This window comes from Balaenoptera borealis (genome assembly GCF_965194805.1).
Source record: "Balaenoptera borealis genome assembly, chromosome: 10".
Classification (NCBI taxonomy): domain Eukaryota; kingdom Metazoa; phylum Chordata; class Mammalia; order Artiodactyla; family Balaenopteridae; genus Balaenoptera; species Balaenoptera borealis.
Genome location: NC_138874.1, coordinates 85328706 through 85353222, shown reverse-complemented (window position 1 = coordinate 85353222; position 24517 = coordinate 85328706). Strand labels below are relative to the sequence as shown.

The 24517-nt window shown below is 37.8% G+C and overlaps 1 protein-coding gene across 1 annotated transcript in view; it reads left to right on the top strand.

Moving 5' to 3' along the window:
* Positions 1 to 23884, top strand: part of PDE6C (phosphodiesterase 6C) — a 61526-nt gene extending 37642 nt beyond the window's left edge. The window contains 9 exon segments of the mRNA XM_082339741.1: positions 2923 to 3010; positions 15750 to 15798; positions 15801 to 15846; positions 17567 to 17674; positions 17760 to 17827; positions 20339 to 20409; positions 20521 to 20604; positions 20994 to 21147; positions 23544 to 23884. Coding sequence (XP_082195867.1) covers positions 2923 to 3010; positions 15750 to 15798; positions 15801 to 15846; positions 17567 to 17674; positions 17760 to 17827; positions 20339 to 20409; positions 20521 to 20604; positions 20994 to 21147; positions 23544 to 23605 — 730 coding nt within the window. The 3' untranslated portion in view covers positions 23606 to 23884.
* The last annotated feature ends 633 nt before the right edge of the window (positions 23885 to 24517 follow it).

The following is a 24517-nucleotide window of genomic DNA, read 5'->3' as shown; positions in this document are numbered from 1 at the left end:
CTTACATTCCCACCAACACTGTAGGAGGGTTCGCTTTTCTCCACACCCTCTCCAGCATTTATTATTTGTAGATTTTTAAAATGATGGCCATTCTGACTGGTGTGAGGTGATACCTCATTGTAGTTTTGATTTGCATTTCTCTAGTAATTAGCAATGTTGAGCATCTTTTCATGTGCCTGTTGGCCATCTGTATGTCTTCTTTGGAGAGATGTCTATTTAGGTCTTCTGCCCATTTTTTGATTGGGTCATTAGTTTGTTTTTTTATATTGAGCTGTATGAGCTGTTTGTATATTTTGGAAATTAATCGCTTGGCGGTCACATTGTTTGCACATATTTTCTCCCATTCCGTAGGTTGTCTTTTCATTTCACTTATGGTTTCCTTTGCTGTGTTAATCTGATTCTTTATTCCACTCTTAATTGAAATTGCCTTTTAAAGCAGTCTGTCAGCCAATGGATTAGTTATTTTTTCCAGCTTTTTTATCATCTGAAAATTAGATAGTCATGATTTCCATCAATATTCATTCAAGTCACTGATAAAACTGTGCATCAGGACGAAACCAGGGCAGAGTTCTGAGACTTGGGGCTAGAACCTATCCCTGGGGAAGACAGTTAATTAAACAGCACTCACTGGGTGGTGCTGTTCAGTATTTGTCCACACTCAATATTCCAACTCATACAGAACATATCTTGAAGCTTCTTCTCAGTTGTCTTGCTGAAATCCAGACACACACGGTTTCTGGCCTTCCTCTCTCACAAACCATATCACAAAAGTGTTCATAACATCAATTCAGCATCATTTTCTCTTTCTAAACCTTCTCTGGAATTTCCTAGTAGTTATTCTGTAAGTGCTTACAAACTGTGAAGCAGTTTAAACTGTTTCATAGATTAACGTCAATCTCCCTGTTCTGTCATCTACAGATTATACCATTTTCTACTTCTTAAATTTTAGGTTAAAATTTACTTGTATCCAGTCTTCAATCATCTTTACCACTGCAAAATTTCCCAGAATATACTGACAATAGTCACCCACACCCACCCCACATCTTCAGATTCCTTCAGGAAGTTGGGATGTTACTCAACTGGGTTAACAGATGTGTGTGTGTGTAAAATAATTTTTTCTTTTTTTTTTTTTTTTTTACTAAACCATTTGTGAGATAGTTGCAGGCCTCATGCATGACATTTCACCCGAAAATATTTCAGCACGTATTTCCTGAGAACGTGGAGGACATTTGTTTATATAAATACAATATAATGATCGCTCTCAAGAAATTTAACATTGGTAGAATACTGTTATCTAATATAGAATGTTTATTCCAATTTTCCCAATAATGTCCTTTTCTTCTCTGTTTTGGGTCCAATCAAGGCTCACACATTGCATTTAGTCGTCAAATATCTTGAATCTCCTTTAATCTAGAATTGTTCCTTAACTTTTTTGGATCTTTCAGAATGTTGACATTTTTGAAGAGTCTAGACCAGTTGTTTTGCATAATATCCCTCAATTTGGATTTGTCCAGTTGTTTTCTGATTACTGGATTCAGGGTAAACATTTTTGGTGGGAATTCTACGTAGGTGATGTTGTGTCCTCAGTGCATTGCATCAGGAGGCTCATGATATCAATTTGTTCCATTAACTATAAGGTTAAGTTAAACTGTTTATGAGTAATATTCAGCAGATCTCTTTATGCAAAAGTACATTTTCTCCTTTGTATTAATACGTAATCCGTGAGGTGTTATTTTGAGACTGGTTGAATATCTAGCTCCCCAGTAGCCTTTCTTGAGTAATGTTTTTAAACCTAAAGGAACTAAGATACCACTCATTTCTAACTGAAATTGAGCTTTTTTTATTTGTTTAAATCTCCAGTGCTGACACAGTGTAGGTATTTGAATATGTATTAAAATTATGATCAATTATAGTGTGGATCGGACATAGTCTGATTGTTCCCTAACTAGGATACTTGGTTTACCAGACCTGTTAGTGACCTGTTAATGACTCCTCTCCTCCCTAAAGTTCTGTTCTTTCTGAAATTAAATGAAACTCTACTAAGACTGCCACCCATATTTCTGATTTCTCCCTTCCTTAAAATTATTTATTCCATATTTCTATAACAAAGTCTTCATATTATCTATTAGACCTTTCACCTCAGCTTCTCTCCATCTTTTCTTTTCACCTTTTTATTTTTTTTAAAAAAATTTTTATTTTGTATTGGAGTATAGGTGATTTACAATGTTGTGTTAGTTTCAGGTGTACAGCAAAGTGATTCAGTTACACATATACATGTATCTGTTCTTTTTCAAGTTTTTTTCCCATTTAGGTTATTATGGAATATTGAACAGAGTTCCCTGTGCACACCTTTTTATTTTCAATGTTGCTTCCCCTTCCTTGAACAGGAAGAATTATAGAAAGACAGGGTACCAAAGACCCCACTTTACATAAAACTGTGACCTCACCACTAACAAATGGGAAATTTAAATTTATGTCACTGTCTTAGAGGAGAAAAGAAATGTTACTTTATCATTTTCATTTTGGTTCCTGGAAATTCTTAATATACACTTCCTGTGCAAATAAACTATGGGCTTCAACAAGTTTGCTACATGTTCTATAAGTCATAGTCACCTCCATAAGCTCCAGGGAAGTTAACAATTTTAGATGCAGGGAGTGAACCAAACTTCGTAGTTTAAACAAGTCAATCATTTTATGCATTTAACAAATTAGGGTGTTTTTTTTTTTTGAAAGGATTTTTTAAAAAGAGCATATTCTCCTGTTCTAAATCTAAAAATTCTTTTCCAATATGTTACTTCCAACTGTTTCACAGGCATTAGGGGAGAGGGAAGAAACGAAAAAAATTCTCAGATTGTAAAGATTCTGTATCATGTAACCTTATGTGTAATGTTTAAATAGCTAAAATTATCCTTTTCCTCCTAGATCCACATCTCCATTAGCAAGGCTTCATGGATCGTCCATCTTGGAGAGGCACCACCTGGAGTACAGTAAGACTCTCCTGCAGGATGAGGTACGTGGGTCTCTCTCTAGGGCAGCTCACAAGCTCTGGATCAAAGCACTAAGCCACAGAAAACGCTTAGAAAGAGGACGGCCTTGAGTTCTGGCGGTTGACAGTATATACCCTTATTGAAGTCAATTGATAGAAATTGCTATATTGCAATAGTTTTTTTTTTCTTTTTTTTTAAAATTAATTAATTTATTTATTTATGGCTGTGTTGGGTCTTTGTTTCTGTGCGAGGGCTTTCTCTAGTTGCGGCAAGCGGGGGCCACTCTTCATTGCGGCGCGCGGGCCTCTCATTACCGCAGCCTCTCTTGTTGCGGAGCACAGGCTCCAGACGCGCAGGCTCAGTAACTGTGGCTCACGGGCCTAGTTGCTCTGCGGCATGTGGGATCTTCCCAGACCAGGGCTCGAACCCGTGTCCCCTGCATTGGCAGGCAGATTCTCAACCACTGCGCCACCAGGGAAGCCCCTGCAATAGTTTTTGCACAGCCAAGTTGGAAGTAGCTGAGATAGAGGAGAAAAGAGCCATGGAAAGTCACAGAATCTCTGTGGGTTTGTGAAGAAAGAAGAAAAAGCTTAAGGTGGATGTGAGAGGGCTCTGTGCACCCTGGGTATGTATGAATGTAAAGAGAAAAGGAGGCTACGCAGCCACTGCTTTTCTGGTTCATGTGGCATGTACCGTAAGGCACTGTCTGTATCTTTGAGAAAGTCAAGCTTTGGTAGCTGGGGGGCAGGCGTGAAATCAGACTATACGACAGATCGGACAACTGCCATCAGAGGCACTGAGTGAATCTCCCCAGAGTTCCAGAGGGAGGTGTCACAATCAGGAGTGGGCAGGACACAGGGGAGAAGAGGGGCGGGATCAGGAAGCTTTTCACAGGAAGTGGCTTAAGCTTGGTCTTGAATTCACTTTGATTTACGCAACATCATGTACTACTAACCTTCTGTAGAAGGCAGTCATTATTCTTTTTACTGATTTTATTTGGGGGGTATATAGGCTTGTGAGAAAGGTGGTGAATATAATCTAGTTATACTTTAAAAAAAAATATCTTGAGAAAATTCTAACCCAGAATGAATCATTATTAGATGGAGGGGAATACTGTTTTGTCTCGACAGAGAAACTGTCTAGAATCATATGAGTTCGTTAGGATAAATAAGCCCTCGGGAGAGTGGAGCTTTTTTCAGTTTCGATAATAATCTTTTTTTAGGCTCAGGGGACGGGGGTATATGGAAATATGTCCAAGTTTAGAAAGATAACACTACATTCTTCTATATAATCAAAAGCCAAGTGGGAAAACTTGTAAGACAGGGCAACCAGCAGAAAAGTGGAAAAACAAAACAAACAAACACATGATTTAAATGTTTTTAACAGCCTGTGATTGCAGGCTGCATCCAGACAGGGGGACACAGACCATCTGTGTCAGAATGATCGATTTCACAGGGCGGAGGTGGGCAGGCTTTTAAAAACACATCCTGGGCTTCATCTCGCGCTTACCAGGCTCCCTGGGGATTGGACCCAGGAATCTGCATTTTTAATAAGAATTTTCATAATTCTCATGTGTAGCCAGGACCTGTCCCTGCAGTAGTATCATAAAAAGGATGATAATATCTGTCCTATGAGAATTAGAAAGTAAAATTGAAAGTAGTTCAGGAAGATAAGAGTAAATTGTTATTATCCAATTTGTTATGAGTCTTTGTTTTACTGGTTGGGACAGTCTTGTATTTTTGAGTAAGAATTTTCCATTCATCCCACTGATGACGTATACCACAGGCAGGTAGTATCAAAAATAATTTATTTAATTTCACGTTTACCTACTAACGCAAAATATATTTTAAAACCTTTACAGCCAAATGTTTAAGTGCTTAACTTTGGAAGGCTCCTAGTAGCTCATATGTTTTTCCTTTCTGGGATTTGAGAGTTATAATAGAGTTGTTGTTTTCCATCTTAATTTTTTAAATGTTATTTACTCTGCAGTCTGAACTGGTTTTGATGGCTATATAAAGGCTTATTATTCTTTCTAAAAAGGAATATTGCATCTTAGTAATCCGTACCGCCTTGGCGAGGACCTGTCTACAGTGCTATTCGACCTGCTAATTGCAGACTTTTAAGGGTTGTAAATAGAGTCGCTAGGCAATAAATGCAATCACAGAGCATTTTATGAGCAGGCAAATTGAATGCTGAAAAAAATGAAATTTTAACCATCAGATGTTCTTTTTTGAGACAATACAGTTGTCTCAGTACATTTTTTTTGAGAGACAATAGTTCTTTTATTTATTTATTGTATAAAGAAAATGTTTACACTTAAAACTAATTTTTTTACATAAGGGAAATCCTTATGATTTTATCTAGCAATTTTGTCATATTGTGGACGTTACTCATTTTGTTTTGTATATTATCAGGCTTTGAACTAAAATATCGTTATGTCCCAGTAGAGTTGGATTCCGTGCTTTGAGGACAGAACCATCTGTATTCTAAACTAGTCAGAAATCCACCCTTTAACCTAATGAATAGGTGGAAAAGTCGTTAGCCAAATTTGTCAGAATAGAAACTTTAATACTACAGTGTACTGTCGGAATGACAAAATGCATTGCTCAGCATAAATAACAACACTTTTATTATTCAAAACACTTCTTCACGAACTTTATTTATGCTTTTTCACATTGACCTTGTATTATACAAAGAAGGAATGAAGAAGAAATTAAATATCTTGTGTATGGTCACCAGCAAACCACAAACATGTTGGCAATCTTCTCTTATGGGTGTCGCATGTACCACATTGAAGACTAGAACTCATCTCCCCTGAGTGCCCTCATCAGGATGAATTGGAGCCATTTCTATTTTGGTGTGCTATGCAGAACTTATATTTTATTGCTATTTTCATGGCACTAGGAGAACAAAAATGGCCTGTTATTGGTAGAGGGGGAGCAAAGTTAGACGCTTTCTGTGGGCACGTGAAACCAGCTGAGCAGATGGGGGCCCAGCTGGAGTGGGGCTGGGACAGAGGCCTCCTATCTTGTTCTGTGCACCTGTCTCTACATCACGTGTCCAGCACAATTCCCCGGAAGAACACATGGAATATTATAGACTTATCTATATTTTAAATTAATGACAATAGTTGTTGTAAAAATTACACATGCCCACTATAAAAATTCAAGCAATAGGAAACATTCCAAAGATAAATATTAAAAAATCACTTTAAATCCTATCACTCAGAAATAGACATTTCATTAACATTTAATGAACTTCATTGTAGCCCTCTGTGAATATATAAAGGGAGAAGGATAGAAACAATTTTAGAAAAATGGGATCTTACTATCCAAGCTATTTTTTTGGTTAGAGTTTTTATTAAGTTTATTGAAGTGTAATGTATGTACAATAAGCGGCATCCCTTTAATGTGTTTTTCATAAAAATTCTATGGCTTCTATTCATACACCTGGGAACTACCACACTCAAGATACAGACCACTTCTGTCATCCCAAAGGATTCCTCGTGCCCCCAGGCAGTCGATGCCTCTCTCTCCTCCCAGCCCGAAGCAACCAGTGAAATGTTTTTAGTCACTATAGTTTAAATCTTCTAGATTTTTATATAAATGCAATCATGCAATTATTACTCTTTTGTGCTGGATCCTTTCATACAGAATAATAATTTTGTGATTTGTTCGTGCTGAATGAATGAATCAGCAGTGATTCATTCCTTTTCATTGCTGAGTGGTAGTCCATTTATTTTCAGTGAAAATTTTAATTTTACTTGAATTTAACAGAAGAAACTTTTTTTTTTTAATGGAAAGAATTACAGAACTTTTAGTTCTTAAAGAGAACCCTAAAATCAATAACCAGTGATTACGGGAAAGTGTGAAAAACTATAACAAGCATTTAGATGTTTGATTTTAGACCATACGTGTTAACTTTACATCATCCATGAACTCCCTGCTATGAAACGTGAAACAATTATAGAATACTTATACTGCTTCCAGCATCTCCACCTCTGTTTTATAAGGTATTTATTATCATTAAAAGTATTTTTTTTACTGTTATCAGTAGTTATAAAATTCATTTTGCTCTATAATTTCCACAATTGTCTATTTTTTTTAAACCAGAGCATTTATTGCATGACTAATGGCTGAAATCCCTAAGATGAACTGGATCTTACCCCAGTGGCTCTCTTGGGTTAGGTGTTGTTCTCCCCAGAATCCATGCCTGAATCTTCAGTATACAATCTGTAGGTGCTTCACTTGCCCGGCCCCAGTGGTGTTCTGTCCTCAGCCTCGGCACTCCAGGCACACTTCCTCTTCTGCCTGGTAGGGCAGCCACATGCGTCACAGGTGTGCTTCTGAAGGTGGGAGGCCTTAGAGCCACAGTGTGCGTCTCATTGTGATGCTTTCCAAATGACAGTGTTCCCTTTGTCATCTCTCTTCTGTGGCCAAGACCAAAGAGGCACAAGAGTTTATTCCTAATTCTACTTTTAAATGAGCCTGATACTTAACCACAGTCTTTCTACCATGGCTTGTCCATTCCTGTGTATTTTATTTTATCTTGATTAGCTCGATTTGTGTTATCTGGTAGTTTCTCCCAGAGAGTCTAAGCTAAGTACATGCCTAAGAAGATCTGTTTGTTACGTTTAGTTTTGTTTTGTTTTTTTAATTTTTTTTTTTAAATTTTAATTTATTTATTTATTTATGGCTGTGTTGGATCTTCGTTTCCGTGTGAGGGCTTTCTCCAGTTGCGGCAAGCGGGGGCCACTCTTCATCGCGGTGCGCGGGCCTCTCACTATCGTGGCCTCTCTTGTTGCGGAGCACAGGCTCCAGACGCGCAGGCTCAGCAATTGTGGCTCATGGGCCCATCTGCTCCGCGGCATGTGGAATCTTCGCAGACCAGGGCTCGAACCCGTGTCCCCTGCATTGGCAGGCAGACTCTCAACCACTGCGCCACCAGGGAAGCCCCTACATTTAGTTTTGAAAGTCAGTTTGGCAGAATATAAAGGTCTTGGGTCACACTTTGTTTTTCTCAGGAATTGTAGGACCTTGCTCCAATGTCTTTCGGCATTGAAGCATTGCCCTGAGAGGTATAAATGGCCAATCTGATTTTCTCCCTCTAATGTGACTTGATTTTTCTGCATAGATACTCATATGATTCTTTTTTGTTTGTGCGTTTGTTTGTTTTATACTGCAGGTTCTTATTAGTCATCAATTTCATACACATCAGTGTATACATGTCAATCCCAATCGCCCAATTCAGCACACCACCATCCCCACCCCACAGTGGCTTTCCCCCACTTGGTGTCCACACGTTTGTTCTCTACATCTGTGTCTCAACTTCTGCCCTGCAAACTGGTTCATCTGTACCATTTTTCTAGGTTCCACATACATGTGTTAGTATATGATATTTGTTTTTCTCTTTCTGACTTACTTCACTCTGTATGACAGTCTTTAGAGCCATCCACGTCTCAAAAACTGACTCAATTTCGTTCCTTTTTATGGCTGAGTAATATTCCATTGTATATATGTACCACATCTTCTTTATCCATTTGTCTGTCGATGGGCATTTAGGTTGCTTTCATGACCTGGCTATTGTAAATAGTGCTGCAGTGAACATTGGGGTGCATGTGTCTTTTTGAATTACGGTTTTCTCTGGGTATATGCCCAGTAGTGGGATTGCTGGATCATATGGTAATTCTATTTTTAGTTTTTTAAGGAACCTCCATACTGTTCTCCATAGTGGCTGTATCAATTTACATTCCCACCAACAGTGCAAGAGTGTTCCCTTTCCTCCACATCCTCTCCAGCATTTATTGTTTCTAGATTTTTTGATGATGGCCATTCTGACCAGTGTGAGATGATATCTCATTGCAGTTTTGATTTGCATTTCTCTAATGATTAATGATGTTGAGCATTCTTTCATGTGTCTGTAGGCCATCTGTATATCTTCTTTGGAGAAATGTCTATTTAGGTCTTCTGCCCATTTTTGGATTGGGTTGTTCGTTTTTTTGTTATTGAGCTGCATGAGCTGCTTGTAAATCTTGGAGATTAATCCTTTGTCCGTTGATTCGTTTGCAAATATTGTCTCCCATTTTGAGGGTTGTCTTTTCGTCTTGTTTATGGTTTCCTTTGCTGTGCAAAAGCTTTTAAGTTTCATTAGGTCCCATTTGTTTATTTTTGTTTTTATTTCTATTACTCTAGGAGGTGGATCAAAAAAGATCTTGCTGTGATTTATGTCAAACAGTGTTCTTCCAATGTTTTCCTCTAAGAGTTTTATAGTGTCCGGTCTTACATTTAGGTCTCGAATCCATTTTGAGTTTATTTTTGTGTATGGTGTTAGGGAGTGTTCTAATTTCATACTTTTACATGTAGCTGTCCAGTTTTCCCAGCACCACTGGGAAGGGGCTGTCTTTTCTCCATTGTATATCTTTTCATATGATTCTTAATTTTTCATATTTTAGTAACTTTGTCTGAATGTCTGGGTATTGACCATTCTGCATCTATTTTTTCCTTGTCATGGGTTACACTTATGACACATAGAATTCTTTTTTTTTTTTAATTTCAGGGAAGTTTTTTATTTTCATTGTTTCTTTGAACATTTTTCTAATACACTGGGAATACCAGTTATGTATATATTGAGTCTTCTTGCCATTTATTTCTATTATGTTTATATATATATTTAAAATATTTATTTATTTATGGCTGCATCAGGTCTTAGTTTTGGCACATGGGATCTTTCATTGTGGCGCATGGGCTCTTAGTTGCATCGCGTGGCCTTCTAGTTGTGGCGCACAGGCTCAGTAGTTGTGGTGCGAGGGCTCAGTAGTTGTGGTGTACAGGCTTAGTTGCCCCACGGCATGTGGGATCTTAGTTCCTCAACCAGGGATTGAACCCGCATCCCCTTCATAGGAAAGCGGATTCTTAACCACTGGACCACCAGGGAGGTGCCTGTATATTTTCATAGGTTTATTCTTTTCCATTTTAATTTCCTCAAGACTGTGGACTATGTCCCTTGCTGCAGTTCAGTTGCTTATTCTACTTGATTATAGCTTTCACGTGGATTTCATCAATTATATTGCTTTTATGTTCAATTCCATTTTTTTCATTCTACTACTAGTTCTGCTAGTTCACTTTTAATTTTACTGTTGCCTTGCAGTCTCCTCTTTAAGTTCTTATGGTTTTGAAACTATGGATATTACTGGTGTGAATTTTTCATGTTCCACTGGGTATTTCCTTTGATATATTTTTCATTTGCTTTTTGTGTTCCTTTCTTCCGTTGTTATTTTCTTAGTTTGGTGTGTGTGTGTGTACACTACATTTATGTACTCAGTCAACTACTGAAAGACATTTATGTGATTTCTGATTCAGGGTTGTTACATATGGTGTTCTGTGACTCTCTAGTACATGTCTTTTTGTGACTACACGTGTGCATTTCTGTTTGGTATGTACCTAGAAATAGAGTTGCTTGGCCAGAGGATGAGCATATGTTCAACTTTGGTGAATGCTGACAAGCAGTTTTCCAAAATGGTTGTACTAATATATGTTCTTACCAACGCTTCCAGTGGCTCGCCATCGTCTCCAACACCTTGTACTTTCCGTCTTTCTCATTTTAGTCACTCTGATGGGAATGCAGTGACACTGCACTGAATTTAATTTGTGTCAAATTAAATAGCATTGATTAACATATGAACTACAGTTTATGTTTATTGACCTTTTGAAATTCTGTTTTGGGGTTGTTCTCAACTTGATTTGTAGGAATTCTTTATTCTGGTTTATATATCTTTTGTCAGAAATCTGTATTGCAAATATTTTCTCCCTTTCTGTGAATTGCCTTTTTACTCTTAATGTTGGATTTGGATGAATAGAAGTTCTTAATTTTAATGTAGTCCATTTGATCAATTTTTTAAAGATTAGCTGTTTTTTCTCATCTTAAAAATCTTTGACTATTCAAGGTAATGAAGATATTTTTCTCTATAACTGTTATTGTTCTACCTTTCTCATTTAGATCCACAATCTTTTTACAACTTACCTTTTTTTAAAAAAATAAATTTATTTTTGGCTGCGTTGGGTCTTCATTGCTGTGCGCGGGCTTTCTCTAGTTGCAACCAGAAGGGGCTACTCTTTGTTGCAGTGCGCGGGCTTCTCATTGTGGTGGCTTCTCTTGTTGCGGAGCATGGGCTCTAGGCGTGCGGGCTTCAGTAGTTGTGGCTCACAGGCTCCAGAGCACAGGCTCAGTAGTTGTGATGCACGGGCTCAGCTGCTCCGCAGCATGTGGGATCTTCCTGGACCAGGGCTCGAATCCGTGTCCCCTGCATTGGCAGGCGGATTCTTAACCCCTGCACCACCAAGGAAGTCCACAACTTATCTTTATATATGGTTTGATGTAGAGATCAATATACATTTTTCTGTCCAGGTGGAAATCCAGATGACCCAGCACCGTTTATTAAAAAGGCCACCCTTTTCTCACTTCACTTCAGTGAGACCTTTTGTCATAAATCAGGTAACTGATTATAAAATAAGGTGGACTGCTTCAGTACTCTCTGTTCTGTTCCGTTCCGCTGATCAGTTTCTCCTTTGTCTATATCATACCATCTTAACTACTATAGCTTTATAATAAGTCTTAATTTCTTTCAGTATAAATTCTCCAGCTTTGTTCTACTTCAAGTCTGCTTTGGCTTTTATTAAACTTTTGTATTTTCATTTGAATTTTAAAATCAGTTTGTCAATTTACATACACATATCCACAAACCTGTTGGTATTCTGGTTGGAATTGCATTGAGTCCATAGATTTTGTGTTCTTGTGGTCTTCATGCAGAGGTTTTACGCTTGTTTTGTTTTGAAAACGACTCATTCCTTAATGGAATTTGCCATCTGCTGAAGAATCCTGTGAGGAAGGGCAGAAATGCACTGAGGACAGCCTCAGCTTCCTATTTATTGTCTCAAACACTGCCTCACTGATTCTATTTCTTTGGTCTGGGGAACACACCTCTTTAATTTGGGCTTTCCAGAAGCTGGGAAGGCTCATATTAAGCAAAGCCCTTGAAGCTACAGCCTCTGTGTTAGGATCCGGCCATTGATGCCAAACTTCCTGCCATCCCTTCTTGTTACCCAGGGCATTCTCTTTGGCACAGACGACTAAGTAATCGGAGTCAGTGCAGATATATGTCAGCATAGCTTTCCCATCAGTTCCTCTTCTGCTGCTGCTCTGTGTTGTCAAACTGGATTTTTGAGGGACATCCTTCCTTCTTCTGTGTGCTGTCCACATCCTAAGACCTCTTGCTCCGATTAAAAGATCACTGGCTCTGCCTTTGCTTACTCAAAAAAAAAAACTGCATGCATGTATATATGTTTAATCCTCAGCTTGTTCCAAAATGTTTTTAATGGAGTGTCCAAAAATTAATATAACATTAAAGAAAAAAAAATGAGGGCTAATGGGAATATAAAAATAAGATGAAGTATGGTGAAGGCCCAAAATGTATACGGTGAAAAGTATAAACATTTATTAGACATGGGCCACAGATTTGGTGAAGAGCTTTCTAGCAACCAGTACAAAACAGAAACAGGATCTTTTTTTTTTTTTAATTTTATTTATTTTTATTTATGGCTGTGTTGGGTCTTCGTTTCTGTGCAAGGGCTTTCTCTAGTTGCGGCAAGTGGGGGCCACTCTTCATCGCGGTGCGCGGGCCTCTCACTATCGCGGCCTCTCTTGTTGCGGAGCACAGGTTCCAGATGCGCAGGCTCAGTAATTGTGGCTCACGGGCCTAGTTGCTCCGCGGCATGTGGGATCTTCCCAGACCAGGGCTCGAACCCGTGTCCCCTGCATTGGCAGGCAGATTCTCAACCACTGCGCCACCAGGGAAGCCCCGAAACAGGATCTTTTATGTGAATCTATATCCATAGCTGAAAAAGAAACCACTTAGAAGCTCTTCTTTTAAGAACCTTAGCTGTGAGAGAAGGAAAAGAGAAAATAGAATATTGAATTAAGAAAGGGTTTTTCAATTAGAGGCCTGTACAGTGTTTTTAGATGAAAGTGAAAATGAGTGAGAAGAAAAAGAGTGAAAGTAAGGAATATTGTGCTATCAACAAAGGAAGCACTACTGAAAAGAGTTGAATGTACACTTTTTTCTTAATTATACTAATTTAAAAAGTGTGACATTAATCATCTTTTTTAAAAATCCAGTATTTACTTTGTAAAGTGAAAGACCTTTTGACAATCTGTCTGCTTTAATATAGCTGTTTTATTATTTTGGATTAGAAAAAGCTATGACTTAAATGAAGTATAACAGTATTAATTCATTTATTTTTATCTCTTTATATATAGCTTTTCTCTCTCACACACATATATTTAGTAAATAGCAACAGGTATCCAGATTTAAAAATAAAAGTACCTGTATTAAAGTAATTTGTGCATAAAAAATATTGATTTACTTGGTTGATGGTTGTGTAGTCTGTACAATCTGGCATTGGGTAGACTCAAGGTCTATCCTAAGGGATTTCTTTAAATTCAGCAGCCTGCTTTGTGTGCCCCCTCTCCCCATTCTATAATGTTTTTATTTGGCTCTTGTTTTCTAAGTTTTTAATTTTTTAAAATTACATATATTTAATGTATACAACATGCTGTTTTGATATACATATATAGTAAAATGATTACTACAGTCAATTAATATTAACCTTTTTGTATGTGTGTGGTGAGAACACCTGAAATCCACTTTTAGCAAATTTTTCAGTATATAATAAGGATTAAAATGACTTCATGTGCTATTAATTTGTCTAAAAGTTTAAGGCATTTCCACACATGACCCCAACTTTTTGTCCTTAGTACAGCAGTCAAGGATGACGTTAAGTGCTACTGGATCTACAAAGTATGTGTCGGAATTACAGGATACACATTACTTTGGGAACATAATAAGGTGTATCAGTGAACAGATAAAGGCAGTGACTCAGTGATGTAAATACGCAACTGGGTCCTCACCAGTCCAAGGGCAGGCCACCAGTGTACCAAAATCAGGAGCAGGTTAAGTGGGATTAAAATGACAAATGGCCCACTCTTCTTTCTTCTTGGTCAATCCAGACCAGGTTAAAAATAACCTGTATCCAGACAATTTGGTGCAGAGATTATGCCCAAGGGGCTGCTGTGCACTGTCTCAAGTTAAGACATTAATTTTGATCTAGACAAGCTTTCTTTTTGTTTATTGTAGTGTCCAACAGCCATTTCTTCCTTCTATCAATTTAAAAATATAACTGCTATTATAAACTCATTATTTTAACAAATATTATAGCTTGCTTTTCTACTACTTATATCTGCTGTGTAAAATACCATTTTTCTTGTCATGGAAACTGTTATAAAAAGATGACTTAAGTGGAGGTTTGTATTATGTATACAGTAACACGTAATTCTAGTCTACTTCTTGCTAATATTTCAATCTCCTGGAATGACAGAGCTATATTTGGTCTTGGGTTTGCAATTCTATTTTTACCCGGGGATTACCTCAAAACTTTATATATACTGATATATAATAATTAAATAATTTAAGTAAATTTTGTAGCAACTTATAGTTCTGAAATGCATTCCCAGTTATCTCATTTGCATCAACATTCCATAAATATTTATTGATCACAGACTGAGTGCTAGGCAGTTAGCAGGGCAGCTGTTATTATCCCCATTTGATATACCAAATACAGTTGTTAAGTGAGGTGTTCAGGATTACACAACTACCAATTGGGGAAGCTGGGAGCTGAACCTGGGCTCCTTGCTGAGAGGCAGTGTAGTGCCCTGCTGCTCTGGTTTAAATATCTGCTCTGCTGTGTACTGTTTAACCTTGAGCAATTACCTAACCTCTCTATGCTGTGGTTTGTTGTGCAATTAAGAGTGTTCATAGAGCACTTAGAACAGTGCCTGGGAAGTAGTAAGCATTAATTAGGTGAGTGTTTACTATTATTATTTGGTGCTTGACCCAGTATTCTTTTCTACATCATGCTGCCTCTATCTCTACATAGGTGAATAGACTGTTTCCTCCTTTCCAGTGGAATATTTCTGTATTTCAAAACTGTTAACTTCATTTGGCAAAACCACTATACATTTGTCCTTTGGCCTGTATTCCTAAAATGGTGTTTTTGGAATATCATACCTTTTAAAAAACACTCCCAGATTTACACTCTCATTTTCTAGAACACTAAAAATTGAGGCTGATCCATGTATGAAGAGATAATTAGTGGGAAACTCTTTGAAGAAAGGTATAGTTAAGTCTTTGTAAAATATAATTGCAAGACATCATTTTAAGAACTTGGAAGAATTTACTTTTTCCTATGAGTATGTGAGTACTGTTGTAATCTGCAGCTTCTGAAAGTTTTCCAGCAATTTCTGTAATCACTCTGAAATTATCTAGTAAATAATTCAACATGTCTAACAATAGGACAAATACCAGATATTCTTTATTAAGGCTCCTCAATTACTACAGAAAATTTTAAATCAATTGTTTTTGTTGAAATGGTCCTGGAAGAAAACATTTTTATTTGCTCCAAAATCTTATACATTGATTACCTGAATATTTGCTAATGATATCTGTTTTTACAGTTTAAATTACCTTACTCAAAGTACAGTAGAGGGGTAACCTAATCCAAGAGAGAAAATTGAAAGCAAAAAAAGTGAAAGACCTAGTTTCTCTTCTTTCTGTAATAGGATAATCTATATGTTATTAAGCATTGTTTGGTTTGTATGTTGAATTAAAGGCAAATTAACGATGGCACTTTATTGTGAATTTTCATCTTACAGAGTTTAAACATCTTCCAGAACCTAAATAAACGCCAGTTTGAAACAGTTACTCGTTTGAAGTTGCAATAATAGCAACTGACCTGGCTTTATATTTCAAGTAAGTACAGAACTCCCTTGTACTCTGTGTGGTTCTGCCTTCCGTAAATGGTCTGTTGCCTTAAAGTTAAAAGGTGTTTATTTACACACACACTTCTTTTCTTTTTGGATTATCAATAGAATACCCTTAAGATGCCTGATAATGACATCTGGAAACATATTTTAAAAAGCTAAGCCCCTAATATTAATTAGTTTATCTGAAGAAATTTGAATTAAAGAATATGCAGCAAGGTAGGTGCACTGCCAGAAGAGCGATGCGACAAAACCTTACGAGGTGCCTTGTGTCCTGGTGAATTCATTGTAGTCCACAATCTGGTACTTAGAGTTGCAGGCTCAGACATTTGATCCTGCCAGAATCTGAGAGCTGAAAAATCTTGGTGATACTGATGCACATTAACAAACTCAAAAAATGCTGAGTTATATACAGCAGAGCGCTACCCTATTTATAATAATAATAATTACCAAGGAGGCCAGATACTCCAAGCTTCCGTACAATTTCTTGTCAGTGAATTATAAAGTTTAAAATGCATTAGAACAAGGTGAACAAGTTATAGGATCTAAGTATTTAACAACTTGGATGGGCAGTATTAAATTGTGCCTCTCTGATCCTTCTTCATTAAAAATTTGTTACATAGTTCAAACATGAAGACAGATATTTAGAAATATATAATTGATATCCAAATAGCTATAGCTCAGATTCAACAAATGCTAAGATTTTGTCTTACATCTCTTTTTTTTTTTTTTTTTGAGGAGAAAAAGTGATGCAATTGAGGCATCCCATGCCCACTCTATCATGAAAACCCTCTCCCTTCTCCTTCGCGGATACCACCATCCTGATATTGCTGTGTATTCATCCTTCCCATTCATGTTTTTATATGGCATTAAGTGTGTTTAAAATTTTTCCATAAATGGTATCATACCGTGTATACCTTTCTGCAGCTTGTTTTCACGCAACAATGTTTTGAAGATTTAGCTTGGTGGTAAATGGAAATCCAGTTCATTCTTTTTAAATGTGTATTCACCTGTGTGAATATACCATAATTTAGCCATTCTTCTATTCATGGACATTTAGATTATTTCCAAATTTTCATCACTGCCTACATTGTATATCCTTGTATATATATGAGAGTTTCTATAAAGTACATATCTAGAAATGGGATTGTTGTAGGGTTTGCATATTTTTAATTTTATACCACATTGCAAATCTACTGCACTCCTGAGTAGGTATGCCAATTTAAACTCCCACCAGCAGCATACAAGAGTCCCTGTTATCCCATATCTGGACTCTTCTTGATCTGGGCTTATTTAAATCTATTTATTTTGTTAATCTGAGTGTGAGATGATATCTTATCGTTCACACTTGTATTTTCATATCTTTTCATATATTTTGGCTTCTAATTTTTTGTTGGTTTTATGCATTACAGTGTTTCATCACAGCCTGTGGCCTTTATGTTATCTTTTTTTGTCACATGTACTCTTAGTTTTAATGTATTCAAACTTACCGGTTCTTTTCCCTTTCTGGCTGGTGCTTTTTCTGTCTTAAACCCTTTCTATGCCAAAGTTACACAGCCATTCCCTGTTCTGCTTCCCTTGCCCCTTTGATCCACTACATGGACATTTGATGAAAACTGGGAACATGAAACCTGAAAAGCACGCATTAAAGACACTTTTTATCTCTGGTCTTATACGCTAAAATTGTTGCACAGCTGTACCTTTTTTAGGAAGAGAACCATGTTTCAAAAAATTGTTGATGCCTGTGAAAAAATGGAAACTGAAGAAGAGGCCATCAAATACGTAACCATTGATCCAACCAAAAAAGAGATTATCATGTGAGTAGTCAGAATTTTATTTCTCTTTTGGCAAAAATAACTTGTTTTATATTTCTATTTTAACACTTTTTGTTTTCTTTTAAAGGGCAATGATGATGACTGCATGTGACCTGTCAGCTATAACCAAGCTCTGGGAGATACAAAGTCAGGCGAGTAGTTCCCCTTTTCTATTGCATACTCGGGCTCTGTCTAGGTCCCATGTGAAAGAGAACATGAAGGTATCAGGCAACCTCAGAATTTAATGATAGCTATCAGTTATATGACAATATATTTTGTAAGCAATTATCTTCATTACCCTGGTCTTGTCCTCTAAAACAATAGGTTTATAATTTACAAAGAAGAAAAAAGGAATTTAAGAAGTTAAGACAAAAGTACAATGTTCCCTGTTGGGTTTCTGTTAGTGAAGAAAAGCAAACAGCTTTCAAGAGCTCACAAATGTCAGTGAGACAATAGGTCATTTGGTCAGGCCCAGAACAAGGCAAATAGAGGGAACCTTGGAAAGAAAATGCTTTCTGAAAAGAATTCCTTTATCACTGGACTGGCTGTAAGAAGTTTATATAAAATTATTCAGGGAGTGTCTGCATTTTTAATAGAGGAGATAAAGGACGAGACAAGGATGAATCATTAGTGCCTTCATCCGTCAAGGGTGGCTTTGCACTTACAATCTCCTCTTCAGTGTGCTGTCAGTTACCAGATGGCACTATCTGCGAGGTCATATTTATGGGCGTCTTCCAAGGAAGTTCTTCCCCAACCTTGGGGAGTGAGAGTGGGAGCCATTCGTTTACCACTTGGTTTCTTACTAATCGATGAAAGAAGCTTCTCTTTCTCCCTCAGTTAATGCACAGGGAAAACCCTAAGCAGAAGAGGCCAGAATTCACTGGGTTCAACTATAAATGTGGATTTTATTTGTAAAGATAGAATACTCGGAGCCATCAATGCCCAAACCAAACACTTGTGGTCCTTCTGCACTGGCTGCCTGCTCTTCCTTCTCTATTCTTTGTCTACGTCATCACCCACGCCAGAACCTGGGGTCTTGCTTGAGTCCATCTCCCTCATTGCAAAACCATTCTTGTCCATCACTCTTGCTACCACCTTAGTTAATACTTTCCCTCTTTCATCAGAACTATGGTGGCAGCCTCCTAAGTGATCCTCTCTTATCATGAACTCTCCAACCTTCCTCTGAGCTGCTGCTGGGACTGCTTATAAATAGACCTCTGCTTGGCCACAGCATTGCTTAAAAGCCTTCTAAACTCCCCAATGCTGGAGGTTTTCAACCTTTTTTTAAAGAAAGAAGCAAAGTCTATTTTTCTCACACACAAAGTTGTACAAAGATCGCTTTATAAAAGAGAAAAAAGCAAAGTTACTTTAGCTTAAATTTCTCTTGGCATCCACTTTTGTGCCACTCATGCACTTTGAAGGGACCCTATGGCTCAAAGAATAAGAACTATTGGCCCAGAGAATCAGGTTAAACTTCCCAGCAAAGCTTACATGGCCTGTCATTACCTGTCCTTAACTCCTGCTCCCCAGTTTCTTTCTTTTCACTCTTTCCCGTGTCACCGCCTCACACTCTAAGCTCCTACTCACATAAGAGCTGGATGTTGGGGACTTCCCTGGTGGCGCAGTGGTTGAGAATCCACCTGCCAATGCAGGGGACATGGGTTCGAGCCCTGGTCGGGGAAGATCCCACATGCCGCGGAGCAACAAAGCCCATGCGCCACAACTACTGAGCCTGTGAGCCAAAACCACTGAAGCCTGCGCACCTAGAGCCTGTGCTCCGCAACAGGAGAGGCCACCGCAATGAGAAGCCCGCACATCGCAACGAAGAGTAGCCCCCACTTGCCGCAACTAGAGAAAGCCTGCGCGCAGCAACGAAGACCCAACGCAGCCAAAAATTAAAAAAAAAAAAAAAAAAAAAAAAAGCTGGATGTTGAATTTTATCTGTACATAGTCTTCCCCCTCTTCTTTATTGGCAAACTACTAGTCATCCTTGATGATACAGCATAAATGCAACCTCCCTTATCTTTCTCCCTTCTCCTTGATCCACAGCAGTTCATACTGTTACTATTATAGCACTTACCACATTGTTTACATGACTGTCTTCATTAGACTGTGAGCATCATTAAAGATAAAGGTCACATGTTACTCCTCTTGGTAAGCCTGGCTCATGCCAATGTAAGGCAGCTAGCAGGTTTTCAATAAACTTGATAAATACTGGTTTTTAAAAAACTATAAATGAACCCTCAAATATCCTCACACCATAATCAGGTGAAGTTGTGTTCTAAACTGCATGTATGTGCACTAACACACAAGCAGATACATGCTAGATGCTAAGAGATAAGCAGGACAAGAGGAGGATCTGGGAAGCTTTAGAGCATGAAGCAGAATGTAATGGAATTACAATCTCCCATCTCCCCCTTTTATTGTTGAGAGGTGGTGGCAATAGCAAATAGGAGATAGGCACTCCTAGAATGAGTCTACCACGCTGAAGTAGGAAAAGAAATACCCTTTTCCCATTTCAATATAATCTGTAAATGACATCCTTTTAAAACCAAAGAGCACATGGTATAACAACACCTCAAGCATTAATTATAAATTCTATCCTTAAATGTCACAATAAAATGCAAACAAGTCACTTTCATGAATCATGTCCTTCTTTGCAGGTAGCACTTCAGGTTGCAAATGAATTTTGGGAACAAGGAGATCTGGAGAGAACAGTGCTGCAGCAACAACCAATTGTAAAGACCTTGACATAAAAATGCACTACTTATTAAAAACTATCAATACAAATCAGTCTATCTTGCTCACTGAATCTCAGAAAAAGATCTTTAAAGAATTTCTCTTTCTAGCCTATGATGGACAGAAACAAAAAAGATGAACTACCTAAACTTCAAGTTGGATTTATTGACTTTGTTTGTACTTTTGTATATAAGGTAAGTAAACAAACTGATTATCTGAGTGAAATATATCATCTTCTGGATGAGAATTTTTCTTTCAAACTGTAACCAAAATCAAAGTCACCCTCAAGGAAAGTCATTAGGGGTGTCCTTGTTTCTCCAAGGTAGTTTGATGTATTACCTTAATCTCTCATTCAGGGGTGGAATGAAAGGTGAGAGAACTCAGATGTAAGCAAATGGAACAGACTTACTTAGGCAGGCAGGAAGGAAAACAGCTACCTTTCCCAATTCTGAGGCAGTGAGTTAATCTCATCCTAGCAGCTCTGAGCGCTGTAATAATTCCTTAGGGCTCCTTCTCTGCATATGAAAAGTACTAAAAATGAACTATATGATCTAAGTAGTTTCTGACCTAAAATTCTATCTAGGAGTTCTCACGGTTTCACAAAGAAATCATACCTATGCTGAATGGTCTTCAAAACAACAGAGTGGAATGGAAATCCCTAGCTGATGAGTATGATGCAAAGATGAAGGTAACTGAAGAGAAGAAAAAGCAGGAAGAAGGAAATATGACTGAAAAAGGTAAGATGGAATCTGTTTTGACTTCTTGTAAAGTAGCTGAAAGTCAAGCAGAGCTTAATCTCACGACAAAAGCATAAAAAGTAAATGCAAACAGGAAATTTGCTTTACTGCACACAGACTGGTAATTACAAGAAGTTGATTAGTGGTTTTCAGGGATTTTTATCCCCCTCAAACAAGATCTTACTTTGTAATTCCAGATGGAATTGATTGGTCCAGTTGAAGTAGAGGTTAGGGTTAGGTTTCTTCATCCACTCTAGAATATGGCTCCTGAGGTACCTCTGCAGAATACTGAGTTTTTAGAAATAATATGAAAACCATAGAATCAGTGGGATCAATCAGGATTAGGTGAGAAAATAATTTTAGTCCTAACATTATGCATTAGCTGTGAGACTTTGGGCATCTTGCTTAACCTGTCTGAGCCTAACGTTCCTCTCCAGATAATGAGAAGGTTTTACAGATCTCCAGCCTCACTTCCAGACCTAAGGAAGCCCTAGATGTAAAGCTGGTCAGCTGAGTGGGGTGACTTGACCGGTACCCCAAGACTTTGCCTATGCATCAGATGTCTCTACTTAGTGCTGTTTATCCTGATGAAATTTCTACTCCTAAAGTCACTCAGTTAGGTTGAAGATAATCTTCAGAAAGCCTCTGTTAAGATGCTTAGGATCACCTGTTAGTTCATCAGATGCCTCAAACGTCATCTGGAAAGTGGAATACTAATATCATGATTTTATATTTTGTCTCAAGAGCTCAACACTCAAAAGGTTTTGTAAGAAATTCTTATTGTTTAACAAAGAAATCATCTCTATCTGGAAAGGCCTCATAAAAAAAAGAAGATGCAACATTCTTTTTAGATGGTTCTTATATTTACTGGTATTTTAAAGAATTCATAGAGGGAGAAAGCATTTTGCTTAAAGGGTTAAGGATAGCCTTCAACAGAATAAAAACAGGAGTTACTGACTCTGGGATATACATCCATTTACATATTTATTGGGTGTGTAGTCTGTAGGAGGCCCTGTGTTAGGCAGGCCGTGGGGAAAGATGGGGTCCTTATCTCATAGAGCTTACCACCTGGTGGGGGAGCTAGACAAACCAACAAATGAACAATTGATTATCTAACTAACTATAACTATCAGAGGAAGCATGAGGTATGTACCTGGGGCATCCGGGAAGACTTTCCTAAAGGATGCTTATACTAACTGGGAAGGCTTTCTTAAAGGATGCTTATGCTAAACGTAAGACTACGTAGGCTCTGCCTAAGCAGAGAAAGGAGGAGGAGTTGAAGAGGAAAGAACAGAATGTGCACAAAGGCCTTGAAGTGGAAATAAGCTTGGTGCAATTAAAGAACTTAAAAACTGGTGTAGCTGGAGTCTAGAGAGCTACAAAGGAGGGCAAAGTGCCAGATGAAGCTGGGAATGCAGGCAGCTCTGCCAGACAGTGTGTTGCCTTGAAGGCCTTGCTAAGGATTTGTCCTCCAGAGAGCACTGGGAAATCCTTAAAGAGATTTAAACAGGAAAGTGATAACATCTGATTTGCACTTCAAAAAGATAACAAAAAACGGGGCTTCCCTGGTGGCGCAGTGGTTGGGAGTCTGCCTGCCGATGCAGGGGACACGGGTTCGAGCCCTGGTCTGGGAAGATCCCACATGCCACGGAGCAACTGGGCCCGTGAGCCACAATTACTGAGCCTGCGCGTCTGGAGCCTGTGCTCCGCAACAAGAGAGGCCGCGATGGTGAGAGGCCCGCGCACCGCGATGAAGAGTGGTCCCCACTTGCCACAACTAGAGAAAGCCCTTGCACAGAAACGAAGACCCAACACAGTCATAAATAAATAAATAAAAGAACGTGAATTTCTTTAAAAAAAAAAGATAACAAAAATGGTCATTTTTACTGAGCAAGTGAAAAGAAAAGGTATTTCTTAGTACAATTAATCTTTACCTCAATTTTATGATGAACAGGTTATCAAGCCCTTTAAGTGGCTCCTAACTTTTTTTTTAGTATTCAGTATATTGGATATGGATCTTCTATCCTTATTTACATAAAATATTACTTCCAATTTTTTTTCCTACTACACTGAGAAGTCTCTGTAAACTAAGAATATTATTTTATCTCCAGGCAACAAGCTTTGTGCCTGGCACAAAGCAACAACTCAGATTCCCGGATCGCATAGTTCAGTGGTTCTTTTGTGAAACTGAGACGTTAATTGGCTAATCATTTATTAGATTTTATTTTCTAAATGGACTAATTCTGAATATGAATTCAAGTTTTTAAATGGTCAAACCCTTAGTACTTGCTGTAGGTTAAAACTATGAAGTAGGCTATAAAGTTACACTAATATTAGGAAAAAAACACTGTATATCCACTGACTCCCAATAATACTGCTTTTCTCCTTTTTACTAGCTGCAGAAGATTCAGGAGGTGGTGGTGATGACAAAAAGTCCAAAACATGTCTAATGCTGTAATACAGTCTAACTGGTCTAAATTTCAAATATTGTTTCTACATTTGAAGACAACAAGAAAACATTCAAAAGAACATCAGCAAATTTCAGTCATCAAACCATCAAGTAACAGAGTAAGAGAATCTTCAGAAAAGCTACCCTGTGACTAGCATGAGAAAAATATACTGCTAGCTTAAAAGCCCTGAGGGTAAAATAAAGTTCAACGAAAGTGCAAAATAAGACAAAAATAAGTGCATTTTTGGTGCCAATTTGTTTTAAATTAAAAATAATATAATCCTGAAATTCGTCACCAATTCTTTTTTTTAAAGGTTCTTATTAACTGTATTCATTTACTAGGGCTACTTACAGCAAAATGCCCCAGACTGGGGGGCTTAAACAACAGAAATTTATTTTCTCACAATTCTGGAGACTTGAAGTCCAAGATTAAGGTGTTGGCAGGGTTGGTTTCTTGTGATGCCTCTCTCCTTGGTTTGTCAATGGCCATCTTCTCCCTGTGTCTTCACCTGGTCTTCAGTCTTCCCTCTTGTGGGTCTGTGTCCTCATTCTTCTTATAAGGACACCACTCATATTGGATTAGGACCAACTCATATGACCTCATTTTACCTTAACTACCTCTTTAAATGCCCTATCTACAAATACAGCCGCATTCTAAGGTACTGTGGTCAAGATTTCAACATAGGAATTTCAGATGGGACACAATTCAACCCATAACATTAATAATAATCATGATTCACACCTCACATCCCTTCCTGATCCAAAAGTCTCTCGTCAACATGTCTTAATGTAAGAGTAAATAGAGTACAGAATGTGTAACGTATGTAAGTACTATATAAGAAACAAAGAAAAAGGATGTTAAATGTTATTCCATCTGAAATGCTTCTTTCCTCCACTTTTTACCCTTGATAATAGTGAAGA